The 17,339-nt window shown below is 38.7% G+C and overlaps 1 protein-coding gene across 1 annotated transcript in view; it reads left to right on the forward strand.

Annotated features, from left to right (window-relative positions):
• Nucleotides 1-17,339, forward strand: part of MALRD1 (MAM and LDL receptor class A domain containing 1) — a gene marked incomplete at its 5' end in the record, with an annotated part of 881,642 nt that overhangs the window by 255,297 nt on the left and 609,006 nt on the right. Inside the window, one exon of the mRNA XM_036760519.1 lies at nucleotides 16,190-16,366. Coding sequence (XP_036616414.1) covers nucleotides 16,190-16,366 — 177 coding nt within the window. The remainder of the gene's footprint in view (nucleotides 1-16,189; nucleotides 16,367-17,339) is intronic.

Raw genomic sequence — 17,339 nt, forward strand, 5'->3', positions numbered from 1 at the left:
TTGGAAGAAAGCATGGAACTTTCATCCATGTGGTTTTTGTGTTGGCTTCATAACAAAAGAAACTTTGTTTTGAAATTGCAAAGCCTGTGGAAACCATAGGTTTTATGGAGGAATTGATGAAAATGTCCCAGGAGGTTCAAATGAAAACAAAATTTAGTGGAACCTTCATGGAGAGAAAAGTACTTATTCTTTCAATCCTGTTTTGTTCATGGCTCATTAGTGTAAACAAAAGAGTGAGTATGTGGAAGTGTAGACATGTTATTCCTATGTACTCATGAACAGAACTGTTCTTGCTTCTCATCTAAGCTGAGAATACATTTGCCACCTTCTTACTGTTTATTCTCCCCCTGACCTTCCCCAGTGAGGCACCTAAGCCAAATTTTGCCTGATTTAAAAATTGAGGCATCCTAATAACATACAATATAAAGTAAAAAACTGCTTTTCCTTTTTTGATAATCAGCTGGTTTCTTACATATCTGCTGCTTTGCTGCTGTTCTTTCATTCCTCCTAAGTTTGACATTGTAGACTTTGCCCTATATAGTCTTTCTCTGCTAGCCCAGATTCATTCTCTAACCTTCTCTGGTTTCTCATTTAATTTCCACTGGACCTTCAATTGTGATTCAGCTTCTTTTTGAACTTTTCATCTACTTTGCTTAATTATTTCCTTGACAGAAAAAAAATAGCTCTAGGTTTCAATGTAACCTAAAAAGAAGATGAAGAAAAAGGTCTTTCAAATAAACCATTAGATTTATTCTCGAAGGAGAGTGTTAGCCATGCAGTGTTAAGGGGTAAGATAGCTCTTCTGTGAGGAGATCCTTTGCATTGGATGTTATGCTTTTCTTTCCATTACCTGAATACAATGGATCACAAGAAAGTATGAGGGCTTAGAGGAAGCAGGAAGAATCAAGAAAAGTGTCAAGCTTTTCTGGGGCAGTATTTTTACAGGCAGGGATAGTTGTTAGGAGTATTCTGGATTTTGATAGTAGAGGCAGGAAGGTAGTACAATAGATAGAACTGTGACCATGGTGTCAGGAAGGCCCAAGTTCAAATCTAGCCACAGATACTTATTATCTGTTTCATCCTGGGCAAGTTACCTCTGTCTACCTCAGTTTCCTCATCCGCAAAATGGAGATAATAGCTCTTAGGGTTATTGTTAGGATCAAATGAGATAATATTTGCAAATTACTTTGCAAGCCTTAAAGTGCTATATTTATTATTATCAAATACACTAATATTGACATATAAGTCTGGCAAGAACAGAGCAGCTAATGATTCCTCATCTTGCCTTAGCGATAATTTTATCCTTCAAGAGTAAACAGTTCTATTATGCATTTGAATTATCACCAACAAGAAGAAACTGATTGCTGGAAAATTTGATGATAGGAAATTTGGCAGGAAATTTTGAAGTGATGACTCCATCTTGGAAACTGTGATAAAGAAGATGAAAGATATACATAATCTGATTGTACTCTGTGTATGGGGAGAACAGATCTCAAAAGGCTGAGAGAAAAAAAAAAAGGTAGGATCCTAAGGACTGAAATCTTTGAGTGGAAGGCAACTTAAAAAGGATGGGAAATCCCCAGGAATTAAAATTCAAACACAAAAAGAAAAGTAATTCAATTTAGGAGTAACATAGCGAGCTATCTAAAGAAACAAATATGAATGTTCAAGATACTCATCAACTCATTTAAACTTTGCAAAATACATACTGAGGATGGAAAGAGGAGAAAATAATGGTGGATTCCTACAAAAGTATAACCCAATTCTATAAGTACTATGTGTCAGGAGTGCTGAAGTTGAGTATCCCCTGAGAATGGTGAGGAAATTGAAGACAGCCAAAAGATGTTCTCCTTTCAGACATGTTGGAGAAAAGAAAAGGATCAAAGAATGGATCAAAAATTGGTTCATTTCCTAGAGGAGGTAGTAATTTATGAGAGAGAGGAGGTAGAGCTCCTATTTCATTTCTTTTTTTTCCTGCTCATTAAAATGATTTAGATTGGAAAGTTCAAAACAAAATTCATAGGGTGTTCATACCTAAGAGTCTAAGATGTTTCCATTCCTACGACTTTATTACTCTGTGGACCTTCTATCTGTTGTCTTCGAATGAGTACTGGATTTTAGAGTCAGGAGACCTGGTTTAGAATCCTGGCTCTGTTTCCTGACTGGCTTGGTGGCCTTGGGAAGCTCACTTAACATCTCTAAGCCTCAACTTCCTTATCTGTAAAATGAGGATGATCCACTTTGTACCTCAAGGGGATAGTGAGGAAATCCCTTTGCATGCCCTTGCTGTTCTGTTGGAATGTAATTGATTTTCATTGTTCTCCTCCATAGCCCAGTCAGCAGTAAGATATATACTTCTCTTGAAAGAAAAGGTGGTAAGTTGACTCAGTTAATTTAGAAACCCATGCTGCAACTTTAGAATGTGGGATCACATGCAAATGAAAAGTTTGCAAAACTTTTGATGAGTATCTTGAATATTCATATTTGTTGCTTTAGATAGCTCTCTCTGTTACTCCTCAATGGAATTATTTTTCTTTTTGTGTTTGAATTTTAATTCCTGGGGATTTCCCATCCTTTTTTTTTTTTTTTTGAGTTTTTTAATTGTTACTTTTTTTAAATTAAATTTATTTATTTAACATATTTAGTTTTCAACTTTGGTTTTCACAAGAGTTTGAATTACAATTTTTCTCCCCATTTCTACCCTCCCCCCCACTCCAAGATGGCGTATATTCTGGTTGCCCTGTTCCCCAGTCAGCCCTCCCTTCTGTCACCCCACTCCCCTCCCATCCCCTTTTCCCTTCCTTTCTTGTAGGGCAAGATAAATTTCTACACCCCATTGCCTGTGTATCTTATTTACTAGTTGCATGCAAAAAACTTTTTTTTTTGTTTTTGAAAATCTGTTTTTAAAAACTTTGAGTTCCAAATTCTCCCCCCTCCTCCCTTCCCATCCCCCTCCCCAAGAAGTCAAGCAATTCAACATAGACCACATGTGTATCATTATGTATAACCCTTCCACAATACTCATGTTGTGAAAGACTAACTATATTTTGCTCCTTCCCAACCCCTCCCCCTTTACTGAGTTTTCTCCCTTGACCCTGTCCCCTTTTGAAAGTGTTTGTTTTTGATTACCTCCACCCCCATCTGCCCTCCCCTCCATCATCCCCCCTTTTTTTATCTTCTTCCCTCTTCTTTCCTGTGGGTTAAGATACCCAATTGGGTATGTATGGTATTCCCTCCTCAGGCCAAATCTGATGAGAGCAAGATTAATTCATTCCCCCCTCACCTGCCCTCTCCCCTCGTCCCACAGAACTGCTTCCTCTTGCCACCTTTATGTGAGATAATCCACCCCATTCTATCTCTCCCTATCTCCCTCTCTCAATATGTTCCTCTCTCATCCCTTAATTTGATTTTATTTCTTTTAGATATCTTCCCTTCATCTTCAACTTACCCTATGTCTGCTCTCTCTCTCTATATATATGCACATAGATATATACATACATACACATTCACATATATATATATATAAACATATATACATATATTCATATTCCCTTCAGCTACCCTAATACTGAGGTCTCATGAATCATACACATCATCTTTCCACGTAGGAATGTAAACAAAACAGTTCAACTTTAGTAAGTCCCTTGCAATTTCTTTTTCTTTTTCTTTTTCTTTTTCTTGATTACCTTTTCATGCTTCTCTTGATTCTTGTGTTTGAAAGTCAAATTTTCTGTTCAGTTCTGGTCTTTTCACTGAGAAAGCTTGAAAGTCCTCTATTTTATTAAAAATCCATATTTTGCCTTGGAGCATGATACTCAGTTTTGCTGGGTAGGTGATTCTAGGTTTTAATCCTAGCTCCATTGACCTCCAGAATATCGTATTCCAAGCCCTTCGATCTCTTAATGTAGAAGCTGCCAGATCTTGGGTTATTCTGATTGGGTTTGCACAATACTCAAATTGTTTCTTTCTGGCTGCTTGCAGTATTTTCTCCTTGATCTGGGAGCTCTGGAATTTGGCGACAATATTCCTAGGAGATTTCTTTTTGGGATCTATTAGAGGAGGCGATCAATGGATTCTTTCAATTTCTATTTTGCCCTGTGGCTCTAGAATATCAGGGCAGTTCTCCTTGATAATTTCTTGAAAGATGATATCTAGGCTCTTTTTTTGATCATGGCTTTCAGGTAGTCCAATAATTTTTAAATTATCTCTCCTGGATCTATTTTCCAGGTCAGTGGTTTTTCCAAGGAGATATTTCACATTGTCTTCCATTTTTTCATTCCTTTGGTTCTGTTTTGTAATATCCTGATTTCTCATAAAGTCACTAGCTTCCACTTGCTCCAATCTAATTTTTAAAGTAGTATTTTCTTCAGTGGTCTTTTGGACCTCCTTTTTCATTTGGCTAATTCTGCCTTTCAAGGCATTCTTCTCCTCATTGGCTTTTTGGAGCTCTTTTGCCATTTGAGTTAGTCTATTTTTTAAGGTGTTGTTTTCTTCAGTGTATTTTTCAGTATTTTTTTGGGTCTCCTTTAGCAAGTCATTGACTTGTTTTTCATGGTTTTCTCGCATCCTTTTCATTTCTCTTCCCAATTTTTCTTCTACTTCTCTAACTTGCTTTTCCAAATCCTTTTTGAGCTCTTCCATGGCCTGGGACCAGTTCATGTTTTTCTTGGAGGTTTCTGTTGTAGGCTCTTTGACTTTGTTGACTTCTGGCTGTATGTTTTGGTCTTCTTTGTCACCAAAGAAAGAATCCAAAGTCTGAGACTGAATCTGGGTGCGTTTTCACTGCCTGGCCATATTCCCAACCAACTAACTTGACCCTTGAGTTTTTCAGTGGGGTATGACTGCTTGTGGACTAAAGAGTTCTATGTTCCACATTTGGGGGGATGTGCCAGCTCTGCCACACCAGCACTGCTCCTTCCCCAAGAACCCCCAACCCAGACTGGGCTTAGATGTTCAGCAGACTGTGCACTCCTGCTCTGATCCGCTGCTTAATTCCTCCCACCAGGTGGGCCTGGGGCCGGAAGCAACAACAGCTGTAGCTGCCCCACCTCCGCTGCCCCCGGGGCTGGAAGCCGAACCTCGAACTCCTTCTACTCCTGCAGCTTTTCCCACTAACCTTCTGCGCTGTCTTTGGTGTTTGTGGGTTGAGAAGTCTGGTAACTGCCGCAGCTCACTGATTCAGGGCGCTAGGGCCCGCTCCGCCCGGCTCCTGGTCTGGTTGGTCCACGCCGCTCAGGCTGGGCTCTGCTCCACTCCGTTCCCAGCTCCCAGCTCCCAGCTTAGTGTGGGATAGACCTCACCCAGAGACCATCCAGGCTGTCCTGGGCTGGAGCCCTGCTTCCCTCTGCTGTTTTGTGGGTTCTGCAGTTCTAGAATTGGTTCCGAGCCATTTTTTATAGGTTTTTGGAGGGACTCGGCAGGGAGGTCACGCTAGTCCCGCTTTCCAGCCACCATCTTGGCTCTTCCCCCCTTTCCTATCCTTTTTATGTTGCCTTCCACTCAAAGATTTTAGTCCTTAGGATCCTACCTTTTTTTCTCCTCTCAGCCTTTTGAAATCTGCTCTCCCCATACACAGGGAACAATCAGATTATGTATATCTTTCATCTTCATCACAATTTCTAAGATGGAGTCTTTATTTCCTCCCCCCTGCCAAATTTCCTATCATCAAAATGAAGGTTTTGGTTTACGAATTCATGATTATTCTGACTTAATTGCAGTTTTCCTGATTTATAATAAGTGAATTGACTTACTAATTATTTCTGATGGTCGAACTGACTAGTTCATTAGTTATCATTTTAGTTACATCCTTAATCACCATCTTTATTCATGTAACATTTTTAAAGATTTTTTTCTTATGTCTCCCCTGCTTTTCCTATTTTCTCGGCAGAGGTTCGTGCTAGTCAAAATAAACTAAAAAATGGTGAGGAAGAGGGCCAGAACTTGGTCTTTGTAGAGTACCCTTTTAGTATTAAGCTGCTTAGTATTCTTTCTGCTTTTCTCAAGAAGATAAAGAGCTATATTAATATATAGCATATTAAGCTTCCCTTTCCCTCTGTGTTTCGCTAAGGGGTGTAAAGGCCTCCTGAGAAATACTGAATATCAACATAACGGCAAGAACATGGGGGAAATGCAAATAAGTTTAGGATATTAATAGTACTATAAAAGAGAATGCGGAAGAATCAGAAAGTTCAGTTTTAATTTGTCTGAACTATCGTTGGTTTTTTTGTCAGGCTACCATACCATAAACTTTGAAAGTGGTTAGGTATGTAAATTAAAAGCCTTCTAGTTGGGGTCACCACAAGTTAGAATTTTTATTGTGTTTCTAAGGTTCAAAAACAAAACCAGGAAATATGGAGAGTCAGCTAGCCCAGTTACTCCATTCGAAGACTACAACGGAAATGCTTTTCTCCCTTTTATTTATGCAAAGGCCCATGTCAGAAACAGAGAAGGCCCATTAAAATACTCACATTACAGTTAAAAGGCAGTTCAATTGATATTGCACTTTGCCTGTAGTTAATGTCCATGACAGAATGTCTGGGAAGATGATATATATCAGAGCCTGTTGTACCGTCCAGAGTGTGGTCTGAAAAATGCCGTGTCTGTCATTTGTTAAGACAGTAGTGTGCCAAAAAGGACTAATGGTACTCTGCGTGATATATTAACAAACAACTAAATCTGTTCTAATGGAGCACAAATAAAGAATAACTGTTTTTGAGTAAAAGAGGCTTTCTGCTTGGAAATTTGAAATTAGCAGTTACTCAAGGAATAAAAATATTTGATATTATAGTTGGGTGTCTGGGTGGGGTAGTATATTCTTGATTATTATTATTAATCACTCAGTAAGCAGTTATCAAGTACCTGGTAATCTCAGGCACTGAGCTAGATGTTGCCATTTCTGAGACATAAATGAAGCGGTCCCTACTCTCAAGTTGCTTCTGCACATAAGATCCTAGAATAATAGACCCGGAACTAGAAGAGACCTTAGAAGCCATCTTGAATAATCCCTTCATCTTAAGGAAACTAGTATATACATGTATACATACTTTTTTTTAAAAAGGCTTGACTATGGTAGTTTGTGTCTATGATAGAATGAGATGACAAATTACCAGAATCTACGGGACCATCCAAGAGGCAGCTAGATAGCTTAGTGGATAGAGTTCTGGCCCTGGAGTCAGCAAGACCTGAGTTCAAAAGTGACCTCAGACACTTACTAGCTGTGCAACCCTAGGCAAGTCATTTAACTTCTCTTTGCCTTAATACACTAGAGAAGGAGATGGCAAACCATTCTAGTATCTTTGCCAAGAAAAAATACCACATGGCGTTATAAAGATTTGGGCATGACTGAAAAACTGAACAACAAACTGTACCATCCACACAATATGATCTGAACAATTCCATGTCTGCCATTTGTCAAGATAGTAGTGTGTCAAAAAGGACTAATGCTATCTGTACTGGCAAACAGTTAAATCACAGTTGGTTGCATTTAATTGAACTTGTGTACTATATCCTCTGGACATCTCTCTAGGACTATCAGTTGCAGAGAAAATGCCAGCCTGTATATCAGCAGAGAGAATTTCTTCATTTGGTAGTTCTCTTTATCAGTAAAATCACAGGTTAGTTACCATTCTTTATATGCAAAACAATGTGTTACTTGCTAAAGAAGATACACAATCTTGGCCCTGAGAGCTTACAGTCTAGTAGGCTAGACAGTATACCTACTGACAGTTCAAGACAGGGCAGTAGAAAGTGTGTAGGAAAGTACCAGGGAAGCAGAGGGGAGAATTACTTTTAGTTGGTGGGACTGAGAAGGCTTCACCAAGTTAGTGACATTTAAGCTGGTCCTGTAGGATGGATAAGCTATTAACAAGCAAATACTATAAGCAGATTCCAGATGGAGGGACCAGCTGGGACAAAGGCATGGAAGCATTGTACTAGGAAAGTATCTCTGGCAACAACATGCAGGTTGGATTTTATAAAGGGGAATCTGGAGGAAAGGGAACAGAGAGAAGGTTATTGCAAAAGTACAATTGTGAGGATAATTATGATAATGTAAAGAAAATCAAGTGTTTTGTAATTGTATTGATGAAATTTGGTCTAAGGAAGAGATGAGGAAATATTCCTTTTTCATTCCCTTGGAAAGGTGGGAGACTACGGATACGGCATGTTGTATATACTTTCAGGCACATTTGCTTTGTCAATTGGTTTTGGCTTTTCTTTGTTACGATGGAAAACTTAGTAAATGGTTGTGGGTCATGGTGAATGTGAAAATGCTATATTAAATGAAAGGTATGCATTTTTCTAATATAATAAAGCTATATAATTTTAAAATTTATTTAAAAATAACTATTACAGCTGTTAGATAATAAAGGTACCAACTAGAATTTTAGCTATGGGCATACAAAGGAGGAAATGGGAATGAGAGGCTTTGTAGAGGTGACGCTGGTGACATTGGAGAGGAATCAAAGATGAGTTTGGGAGTTTAAATCTGAGTGACTGGGGAGACAGTGGTGCCATCAACAGAGCTAAACAAAGGAATCTCTGAAGATGAATAGGTTTGGGGGTAAGGGAAAACATTAGCTCATTTTGTCAAATGTCAAGTTTGGAATTCCATGAGGGAGGTCATCCAGGGGGAGGTCCCCCTCAGGGAGCTTGCATTCTAGTTTAGAATGGGGATACAGAAGAAGGCAAGAATTGAAATATACGGAGCCAATGAGAAATTTAGAGGGCACTAGGGATTGAAACTCACTACAGTCTTCTACCCCACCACCCCCTAGTTCTGAATAGAGCTATTAGCATTAGGCACGTCACTTTCTGAATGTTTCAATTAACATACAAATTTATACAATACCTACATCCAGGAAATAGTGTGGAACTGATTGCCACCATAAATTCAGTTTTTAGAAAAAAAAAATTAAATGTCCAATAATCTAATTAAATCTAATCAGCGTTTGTTAAGTGCCTACTTATGTGGTAGGCTGTAGAAGATGCAGAACCCCAAGTAAAAACTATTCCTGCCTTCAAGGAGCTTCTATTCTATAGCAGAGACAGTATGTTATTAGGTAAGTATATATATGGTATTTTGAGGAGCAAAAGTGCATTGACAACTAACAGAATCAGGAAAGGCCTCAAAGGTTTAGTATTTTCTAAATTAATTCAGCCACTTTAAAGTTAATCTTATTACCTCAAAGCCCAAAGGAATTTAAAACCTATGAGAATTTTGCTTGAGTAGAGACCAAAGAAATAGGTTGTTTCTGAACTCCTGAACTGAAATGAGAAATTATTTTTATAATGAAAATTTAAAATCATAGATTTATGGCTCAAAGGGTTCTGGGAGGTAACAAACTATAAACAAAATCTTCTAGCCTTTTTCTCTCCTTTGGTTGTTCCTGCTATCATATTTCATAGCTTTTTCCTCTTTCCCCTGTCTTTTTTCTTCCATTTTCCTCAATGTTAGCTCTCTATCTCTATAAATATAGTTTTCAGTGGGCACTTGTTTTTCCATTATTCAAAAGGGAAAAGAAGGTGGATGGGCAATCTTCCCAGGATTCAGAATGCCAATGAAGGTGATACTCAAAACTTTGGGAGTTAACGTACAACGCAGATTGTTGAGAGAGGGAAAAAAAGAAGCCTGAGAACAGTATTAGAGGGTGTAGAAGACAAAAAACAGGCCAATATGAAGAGCAATTAGAGACATTGAAGTAATGAAATGATACATAATGGATATAGAATGGAGAGGGTTTTTTTATGTCCTGTAGCATTATTTTTATTAATTTATTTATTTTTAGTTTTCAACATTCACTTCCACAAAATTTTGAGTTGCAAAGTTTCTCCCCATCTCTCCCCTCCCCCCCACACCAAGACAGCATGCATTCTGATTGCCCCTTCCCCCAATATGCCCTCCCTTCTTTCACCCCCTCATCTCCTTCCCTTCTATTTTCCTGTAGGAGGAAATAGATTTCTATACCCCATTGCCTGTATATCATATTTCCCAGTTGCATATAAAAACAATTTTTAGCATTTGTTTTTAAAACTTTGAGTTCTACATTCTCTCCCTGCCCAACCACCCTCATTAAGAAGACAAGCAATTTAATATAGGCTATACATATATAGTCACGCAAAACACTTCCATAACAGTCATGTTGTGAAAGACTAACTATATTTCCCTCCATCCTATCCTGCCCCCCCTACTTATTCTATTCTCTTCTTTGACCCTGTCCCTCCTCAAAAGTGTCTGCTTCTTATTACCCCCTACTCCCATTTTCTCTCTCTTCTATCATTACCCCCATCCCCTTCCCCCCTACTTTCATGTAGGGTAAGATAGATTTCTATACCCAATTGAGTGTGTATGTTATTCCCTCCTTAAGCCAAATCCAATGACAGTAAGGTTCATTCATTGCCTCTCACCTCCTCCCTCTTCCCCTCCATTGTAAAAGCTTTTTCTTGCCTCTTTTATGTGAGGTAATTTACCCCATTCTACCTCTCCCTTTCTCCTTCTCCCAGTACATTCCTCTCTCACCCCTTAATTTTATTTTTTAGATATCCCTTCATATTCAAGTCCCCCTGTGCCCTCTGTCTGTCTGTCTATCTGCCTATCTTTCTATTGATTATAACTACCCTAATACTGAGAAAAGTCTCATGAGTTACAAATATCATCTTTCCATGAAGGATTGTAAACAGTTCAACTTTAATAGGTCCCTTATGATTTCTCTTTCCTGTTTACCTTTTCATGCTCTCATGATTCTTGTATTTGAAAGTCAAATTTTCTATTCAGCTCTGATATTTTCATCAAGAATGCTTGAAAGTCCTCTATTTCATTGAACATCCATTTTTTTCCTCTGAAGTATTATACTCAGTTTTGCTGGATAGGTGATTCTTCATTTTAATTCTAGCCCCCTTGATGTTCAGAATATCATATTGCAAGCCCTCCAGTCCCTTAATATAGAATATGCTAAATCTTGTGTTATCTTTATTGTGCTTCCACAATACTTGAATTATTTCTTTCTGGTTGCTTGTAATATTTTCTCTTTGACCTGGGACCTCCAGAATTTGGCTACAATATTCCCAGGAGTTTTCCTTTTGGGGTCTCTTTCAGGAGGTGATCAGTGGATTCTTTCAATATCTACTTTCCCCTCTGGTTCTAGAATATCAGGGCGTTTTCCTTGATAATTTCTTGAAAGATTATGTTGAGGCTCTTTTTCTTTTTTTATCATGGCTTTCAGGTCATCCAATAATTTTTAAATTATCTCTCCTGGATCTATTTTCCAGGTCAGTTATTTTTTCAATGAGATATTTCACATTTTCTTCTACTTTTTTCAATCTTTTGGCTTTGTACTATAATTTCTTGATTTCTCATAAAGTCATTAGCTTCCACTTGTTATATTCTAATTTTTAAGGAATTGTTTTCTTCAGTGAGCTTTTGGACCTCCTTTTCCATTTGGCCAAATCTGCTTTTTAAGGCATTCTTGTCCTCATTGGCTTTTTGGACCTCTTTTGCCATTTGGGTTAGTCTGTTTTTAAGGTGTTATTTTCTTCATCATTTTTTGGGGTCTCCTTTAGCAAGCTGTTGACACATTTTTTCATGATTTATTTGCATCACTCTCATTTCTCTGCCCAATTTGTCTACTATTTCTCTTACTTGATTTTCAAAGTCCTTTTTGAGCTCTTCCATTACTTGCAATCAACTCATATTTTTCTTAGAAGCTTTGGATATAGGAGCTTTGACTTTGTTGTCTTCTTCTGGTTATATGTTTTGATCTTCCTTGTCACCAAAGTAAGAGTCTATAGTCTGATCCCACCCCACCCCCCCCAGTCCCCACACTGTTCATTTTCCCAGTCAATTGCCTGTCTTTTTAGCTCTTTGTTAAGATAGGTCTCTTCTTCCAGTGTGTAGTACACCGTACTGTTCCAAGCTTCAGGGGTTTTGTGCAGCTGTTTTCAGAGATATGTCTAGGGACCTTTCAGTTTCCAATTCTTCTAAGGTAGAATGATCAAAGGAGAGGTGTTTACTCCTTTCTGGGCCTGTGCTCTTTCTGCCTGGGAACTGTGAGGAAGATTCCTTCTCCATAGCCACCACAAGCTCTGCCACACCAGTGCTTCTCCTTGCCCCAGTACCACCACCCATCCCTGATCCAGATCTAAGCCAGGCAAAAAAAGAGAATCCTGCCTCAGCTCCAGCAAAGAGATCCCTGCAATCCCCTATGATCAGTGCTTGATCCCCCACCATCTGTGGGCTGAGAACCCTAGAAGCAGCTGCTGCCACCACTGCCTCTGCTGCCTCAGTGTTGGAGCCAGATCATACTCCTCTCATGTCAGACAGACCTTTCCTACTGACCTTCTATGTTGTCTTTGGCATTTGTGGATTGAGAAGTCTGGAAATCACCACAGCAGCCCATGCTTAACCACATTCTTCTTTCAGACTGGTGCAGCAGACCTTTCCTGTTGACCTGTAAGAAAAGGGGGAACAGTTTTGTTTCCACAGAGTTGAAAGTATTCCACTTCCTCCCCCTCTACCCTCCAGCTTTAGCAGAAACCAGGCCTCTGCTCAGTCAAGTGAAAGGTTAGACACATGCTTAAGCGAGCCATTTGAGAAGGACATGACATAGGCAGTCAGAGGTTTGCATCTGGCCAATGAAGAGCCTGGCAGGAGATTCGAGGTAGGGATCAATAAAAGGACTGACATCCATCTGAGTCCTTTGTACTTTCTCCTGTACTCTTTTCAAAGGATGTACCCATTTATTCAGGAGTCAATGTAAACTATAATTAAAATGTACATTAGTATCTGCAAGTCATTCCTGATTACAATAAACTCCCACAATGTTTAACCATGTACATACAAGATATAGATAGATAAAAAAGCTATCAGGGCCATTTCTAATCATCCTGATCTATACCTTGCCACTGGACCCAGAGAGCTCCAGAAGAGAAAGTGAGGCTGGTGGCTTTGTACAGCCTTCCCTCACTTAAATCCAGTCTACTTGGAAGTCATGGCATGACCTTCCTGATGTCGTGGTCATCTTCAAGAACCAAGGACAAACAACAACAGTAACAGAGATAAAATAGAAGGTAATATTAGAGGAAATGCACCAGCAGTGGAGAAAGAGAAAGGCTTCCTGCAGCAAGAGGATTAGAGCTCAGTCTGGATGGAAGCCATTGGTGACCTTTAAAATCAATCACTCAATCAGTCACTACATATTTATTAAGTGCCTACTAGGGTAAGGAACTGTGCTAAGCACTGGGAATACAAAAAGAGGCTAAAGACAGTCCCTGCCCTAAAGGCATTCACCTTCTAATGGGAGAGACTACAAACAAACTTCCTACAAAGAAGACCCAGAAAAACTAGGACTAATCAGGAGAGGGAAGGCCATAGAATTAAAAGGTGTAGGAAAAAGCTTCTGGTCAATGATGGGATTTCATCTGGAATTTTAAAAACTCAGAGATGCTAGGGGGAGGAAATGAGGAGTGAGAGGAGGGAGGGGAGACAGCCAGAGAGAATGCAGGAAGACAGAGTGACTTTGAGGAACAGTTGTGGAAGACATTTTTATACTCATTTATGGTGGGAGACCCTGAACAGACAGAAGCAAAGCTATAGAAAAGTATGTGTTCCTGTGGGAGTTTTATTCATTTAGAAATTCAACCTTCTGAAGCTTAAATATGTTAAAGTTTCTGATGGAAGAACTCCTTTGAATAAAATTTAAATTTGGGGTACTAAAATTGAATCTCTTTTGTAAATACAGAATTTGTGTGCCAAGTAGCTCCACACTGTTTCCTGGAAGTAGATGTTATATAAATACGCACGTTAATTGAGTTATTCAGAAAGTCACATGCATAAAGCCAGTTCAGCTTATATAGTACTAGGACATAGGGAAGTTGGTTTTACATATTTTAATATCAGTGGAGTACAGGCTGTAGGGAGGGCAGGTTAGGGTAAAACAAACTATGAGATGGAAACAATTGGTTCATCGGGAAATCTCCATAAATGAAGAATGAGGATAGTAAAAATATTTGTTACAGGATATTTATAGGAAAAATAGTTGAAATATGGTATCCAACTTGGGTTAGACAATCCTCTGAACACTCTGTCAAATATGTCATATGCTTGGAGTTTTTTTTTTTTTGGCAGTTATTAAAAGTTGTGCCAAGCCATACACTCAATTTAACTCTTAAAATGAATACTTTTAAGAAAGCTAGATAAGTTAGGAGTACATTCTATGGCCAAAGAACAGTTTTCTCAGTCCAAAATCACTCACTTTTATGGGAATAAAAACTGTACTTTTTGTCCTGTTAGAGCCATGGGTTATACCATTCTGCATTAACCAGGCCAGACAAATCTGTGTCATCTTGGATTAAATACAAGTATAATTAGAGTCATTTTTCTAAGTGCACCTGTTCCTTTGAACCCATCCAAAGAAAGTCACCTTCTTGATGACATTCTAGGTTAAGGAAGATTCCACAGAAACTCTGTTATTTGATTGCAGCAATGTACTGTTTATAAAATGTATATCACATGTAACCCCCCACCACTACTAGCATCACATCAACACCACAACCACAACTCTGGTGTCTCAAAATTCCCAGCATCCTGAGATGATTAGGCTAGAGGAGGATATTTTAGCTTACCCAGTATTATTGTTGAGGCATCTCAAAAGATTTTTATTCTATCTATTCCCTTGAGACATGTAAAACTTCACAGTATTTTTTTTAGATTTACTATTAAATACTTTACACATCCTAGCAAATTGACTCAGCATTGCTTTTTTAGAATTTCTTCACAGCTGTGTGATTGAAGGAGGTGTTCTTCCCTCCAAAATGTCTCAATTACCAAGGTACAAAAGAAAACTTCATTTTCCTCCACCTGACTCTCATTGGAAAGTTTCCTTTCATACCTTTAAATAAAAGATAGAACAGATTTCCATGGGAGTTGTGAAATTCTCAGCATCCCTCTGGAGAAAAGCTTTTTTGGAATTTTTGAGATCACTCAGGTACATTCCTAACTGATTTCATAGGATGGGGCTTAGATAAGGAGAAGTAGATGGCCTCTCATTATTCTTTTCAATCTGTAGTTGGAGAATTTCAGTTATTTTAGCTTTTAAGTGATATACTAAGAGCAGAAATGACTTTGAGGGATCCCTTCCAAGTTTACTGGCATATTATTTTGGAATTTATGCTCTCTGATTATTCAAATTACTGCTAAAGAGAAGCAGCATGGCCTAGTCACTAGAGTGAATCTTTGAAGTCAGGAAGACCCGGATTGAAGAGCTGCCTCTTGGAACAGTGGCTGGGTTATCCTTGGCAAGCCATTAAAACTCTCAGTGACTCAGCAAATTCTTTAAGACTATATCTTACAGAGCAGATGTCAGTCTATATTAGTTGGAGTTCCTCATTGCAAGTTCCCTCTATTGATAAAGTTGCAGATGTATACCCCAAAAAGTACAGATACATTTTTATGAATTTAATCAAATTTCTGAAATTTTTTTTTAACCCAAAGGATATAGACTTCAGACCAAATCATTCATTTGTTGAGGTTTAGGGGCGCTGGGATCCCAAAATAGCAACACACGGGTCCTGCCTTGGATGAATTCAACCCAAAACTTCTTTCAGCCAAAGATGAGGTTTATTAGGGTGGGTGTGATTCTAAAAATCCACCATATTGGCCATACTCTTAAGGAATCTGAGCACTTTAAGGGAGGCAAGATGGATCTTAAATATAGTGGTCAAGGAATGGGAAGATCTGGATGGGAGTGGACAAGTGGTCTGGGGTGACTGTGAGAAGAGATCTAGAAGGAATGAAGGGTGGGAAGTAGCAGGAGGTGATCTGGAGGTAACAGACAATGAAGGGCTAAGGCTAGGTTAGAGGGAACAAAGAATTGGTGGTTTGGGCATGGTGCCACAATGAAAGGCCAGTTGACTGGGAAGGGTCGATGCCTCAGGCAAACGCCAGAGACTTGGCCCTGCGGGAAAGTTCAAGGAGGGGTTTCCAGCCCCCATACCCAATCACATTCACTAAAAGATTAAAAATAAGGCAACTATGCAAAAGGTGAAAGCAGGTGTGCAAACCACTGGAGATTTATTTCCTGTGAATACTAGAATTATCATTGGAGTCTTGATTATCAGCATTGTTCATTACATTTTAATGGAATTAAAGAAACTAAAAATCTGTTGAATTAACATGGGTTTATTATTTCTTCTCCAGGAAACTTGCCAATGAATTTAACACCACCATCAACAACCTTGACTCCAGTAACTCTTCCACCCCACAACTGCACAGATGATGAATTCGTGTGTAGGTCAAATGGCCATTGTATTGAAAAGATTCAGAAATGTGATTTCAGATCCAACTGTCCTGACGAGTCAGATGAGGCTTTTTGTGGTAGGTAAACTCTTGAATGGATGCTATAGGTTCACCTCCAAATAAGCAACACTATTTACTTTTCTATGCATCATAGAATCTCATGACAAATACAGGAATGGTTCACTAGGTTCAGAACATTAGGTTAATTTCTTAATGTATGGTAGATATAAAATTACTGTAGAATAATAATGGGCCTTGGTCCTTCTGAAATTGCAATAAGGTCAAGATAACCTGCTGTGTCCCACAAGGGGCTACATGTCTCAGGATTTATGCCCCAATAACAAGTACAATGGTATAGCATGGTCCCATCAGCCATGTTTTCCAAAGAGATTCCTCATAGACTATCAGAGTTGGAAAGGACCTCATCTAGTCCAACAGATACCTAGATGAGAGAAACGATTATTTTTTCTATTCTTGATAACCAATTATTAGCAGATTAGTCATTAGTAGTGTTTTTTTTTCTTTCTTTTTCCTTATTCAGAGATCAGTCATAGAGTTTCTTAAGGACTGAAGTGCTGATGCTGAGATCTGCCTAATCCCTCAGGAATAAGAGAGTTTACTTCTGATTAAAGTATAAATAGATTCTCCTTTAAGTGAATTCAAGCCCTAGAGCATTAGCCTCACCTCTGGGAAACTCTCCCATTATTCAAATTAAATGGTTTGGGTGGAGATGGATGCTTTTGTCCAGAGCAGCTGAGTCTCATCTAGCAATTTTCTCAGCAGGAGGAGCTGAAGGCTTTCAGCCCACCTTCTCATTCATGCCCTGAAGGATTGTTCATTAATCAGGGTTGATCTCAATTTTCCAAAGGTATTTAATCATTTGGTGATATCCATGGTTCTTCTTTGGCTATCAAGCTACTGGCCATCAATTTATTGATTATTTGCTAGCCTAATTAATAAATTGATTACTAATTACCCAGAAACTCTATTTTTTGTTCTTTTTTTATTCATGTCATAGAGAAGAATGCCTTCTATAATTTCCCTAAAAAGG

This window comes from Trichosurus vulpecula, chromosome 5, assembly GCF_011100635.1.
Source record: "Trichosurus vulpecula isolate mTriVul1 chromosome 5, mTriVul1.pri, whole genome shotgun sequence".
Classification (NCBI taxonomy): Eukaryota; Metazoa; Chordata; class Mammalia; order Diprotodontia; family Phalangeridae; genus Trichosurus; species Trichosurus vulpecula.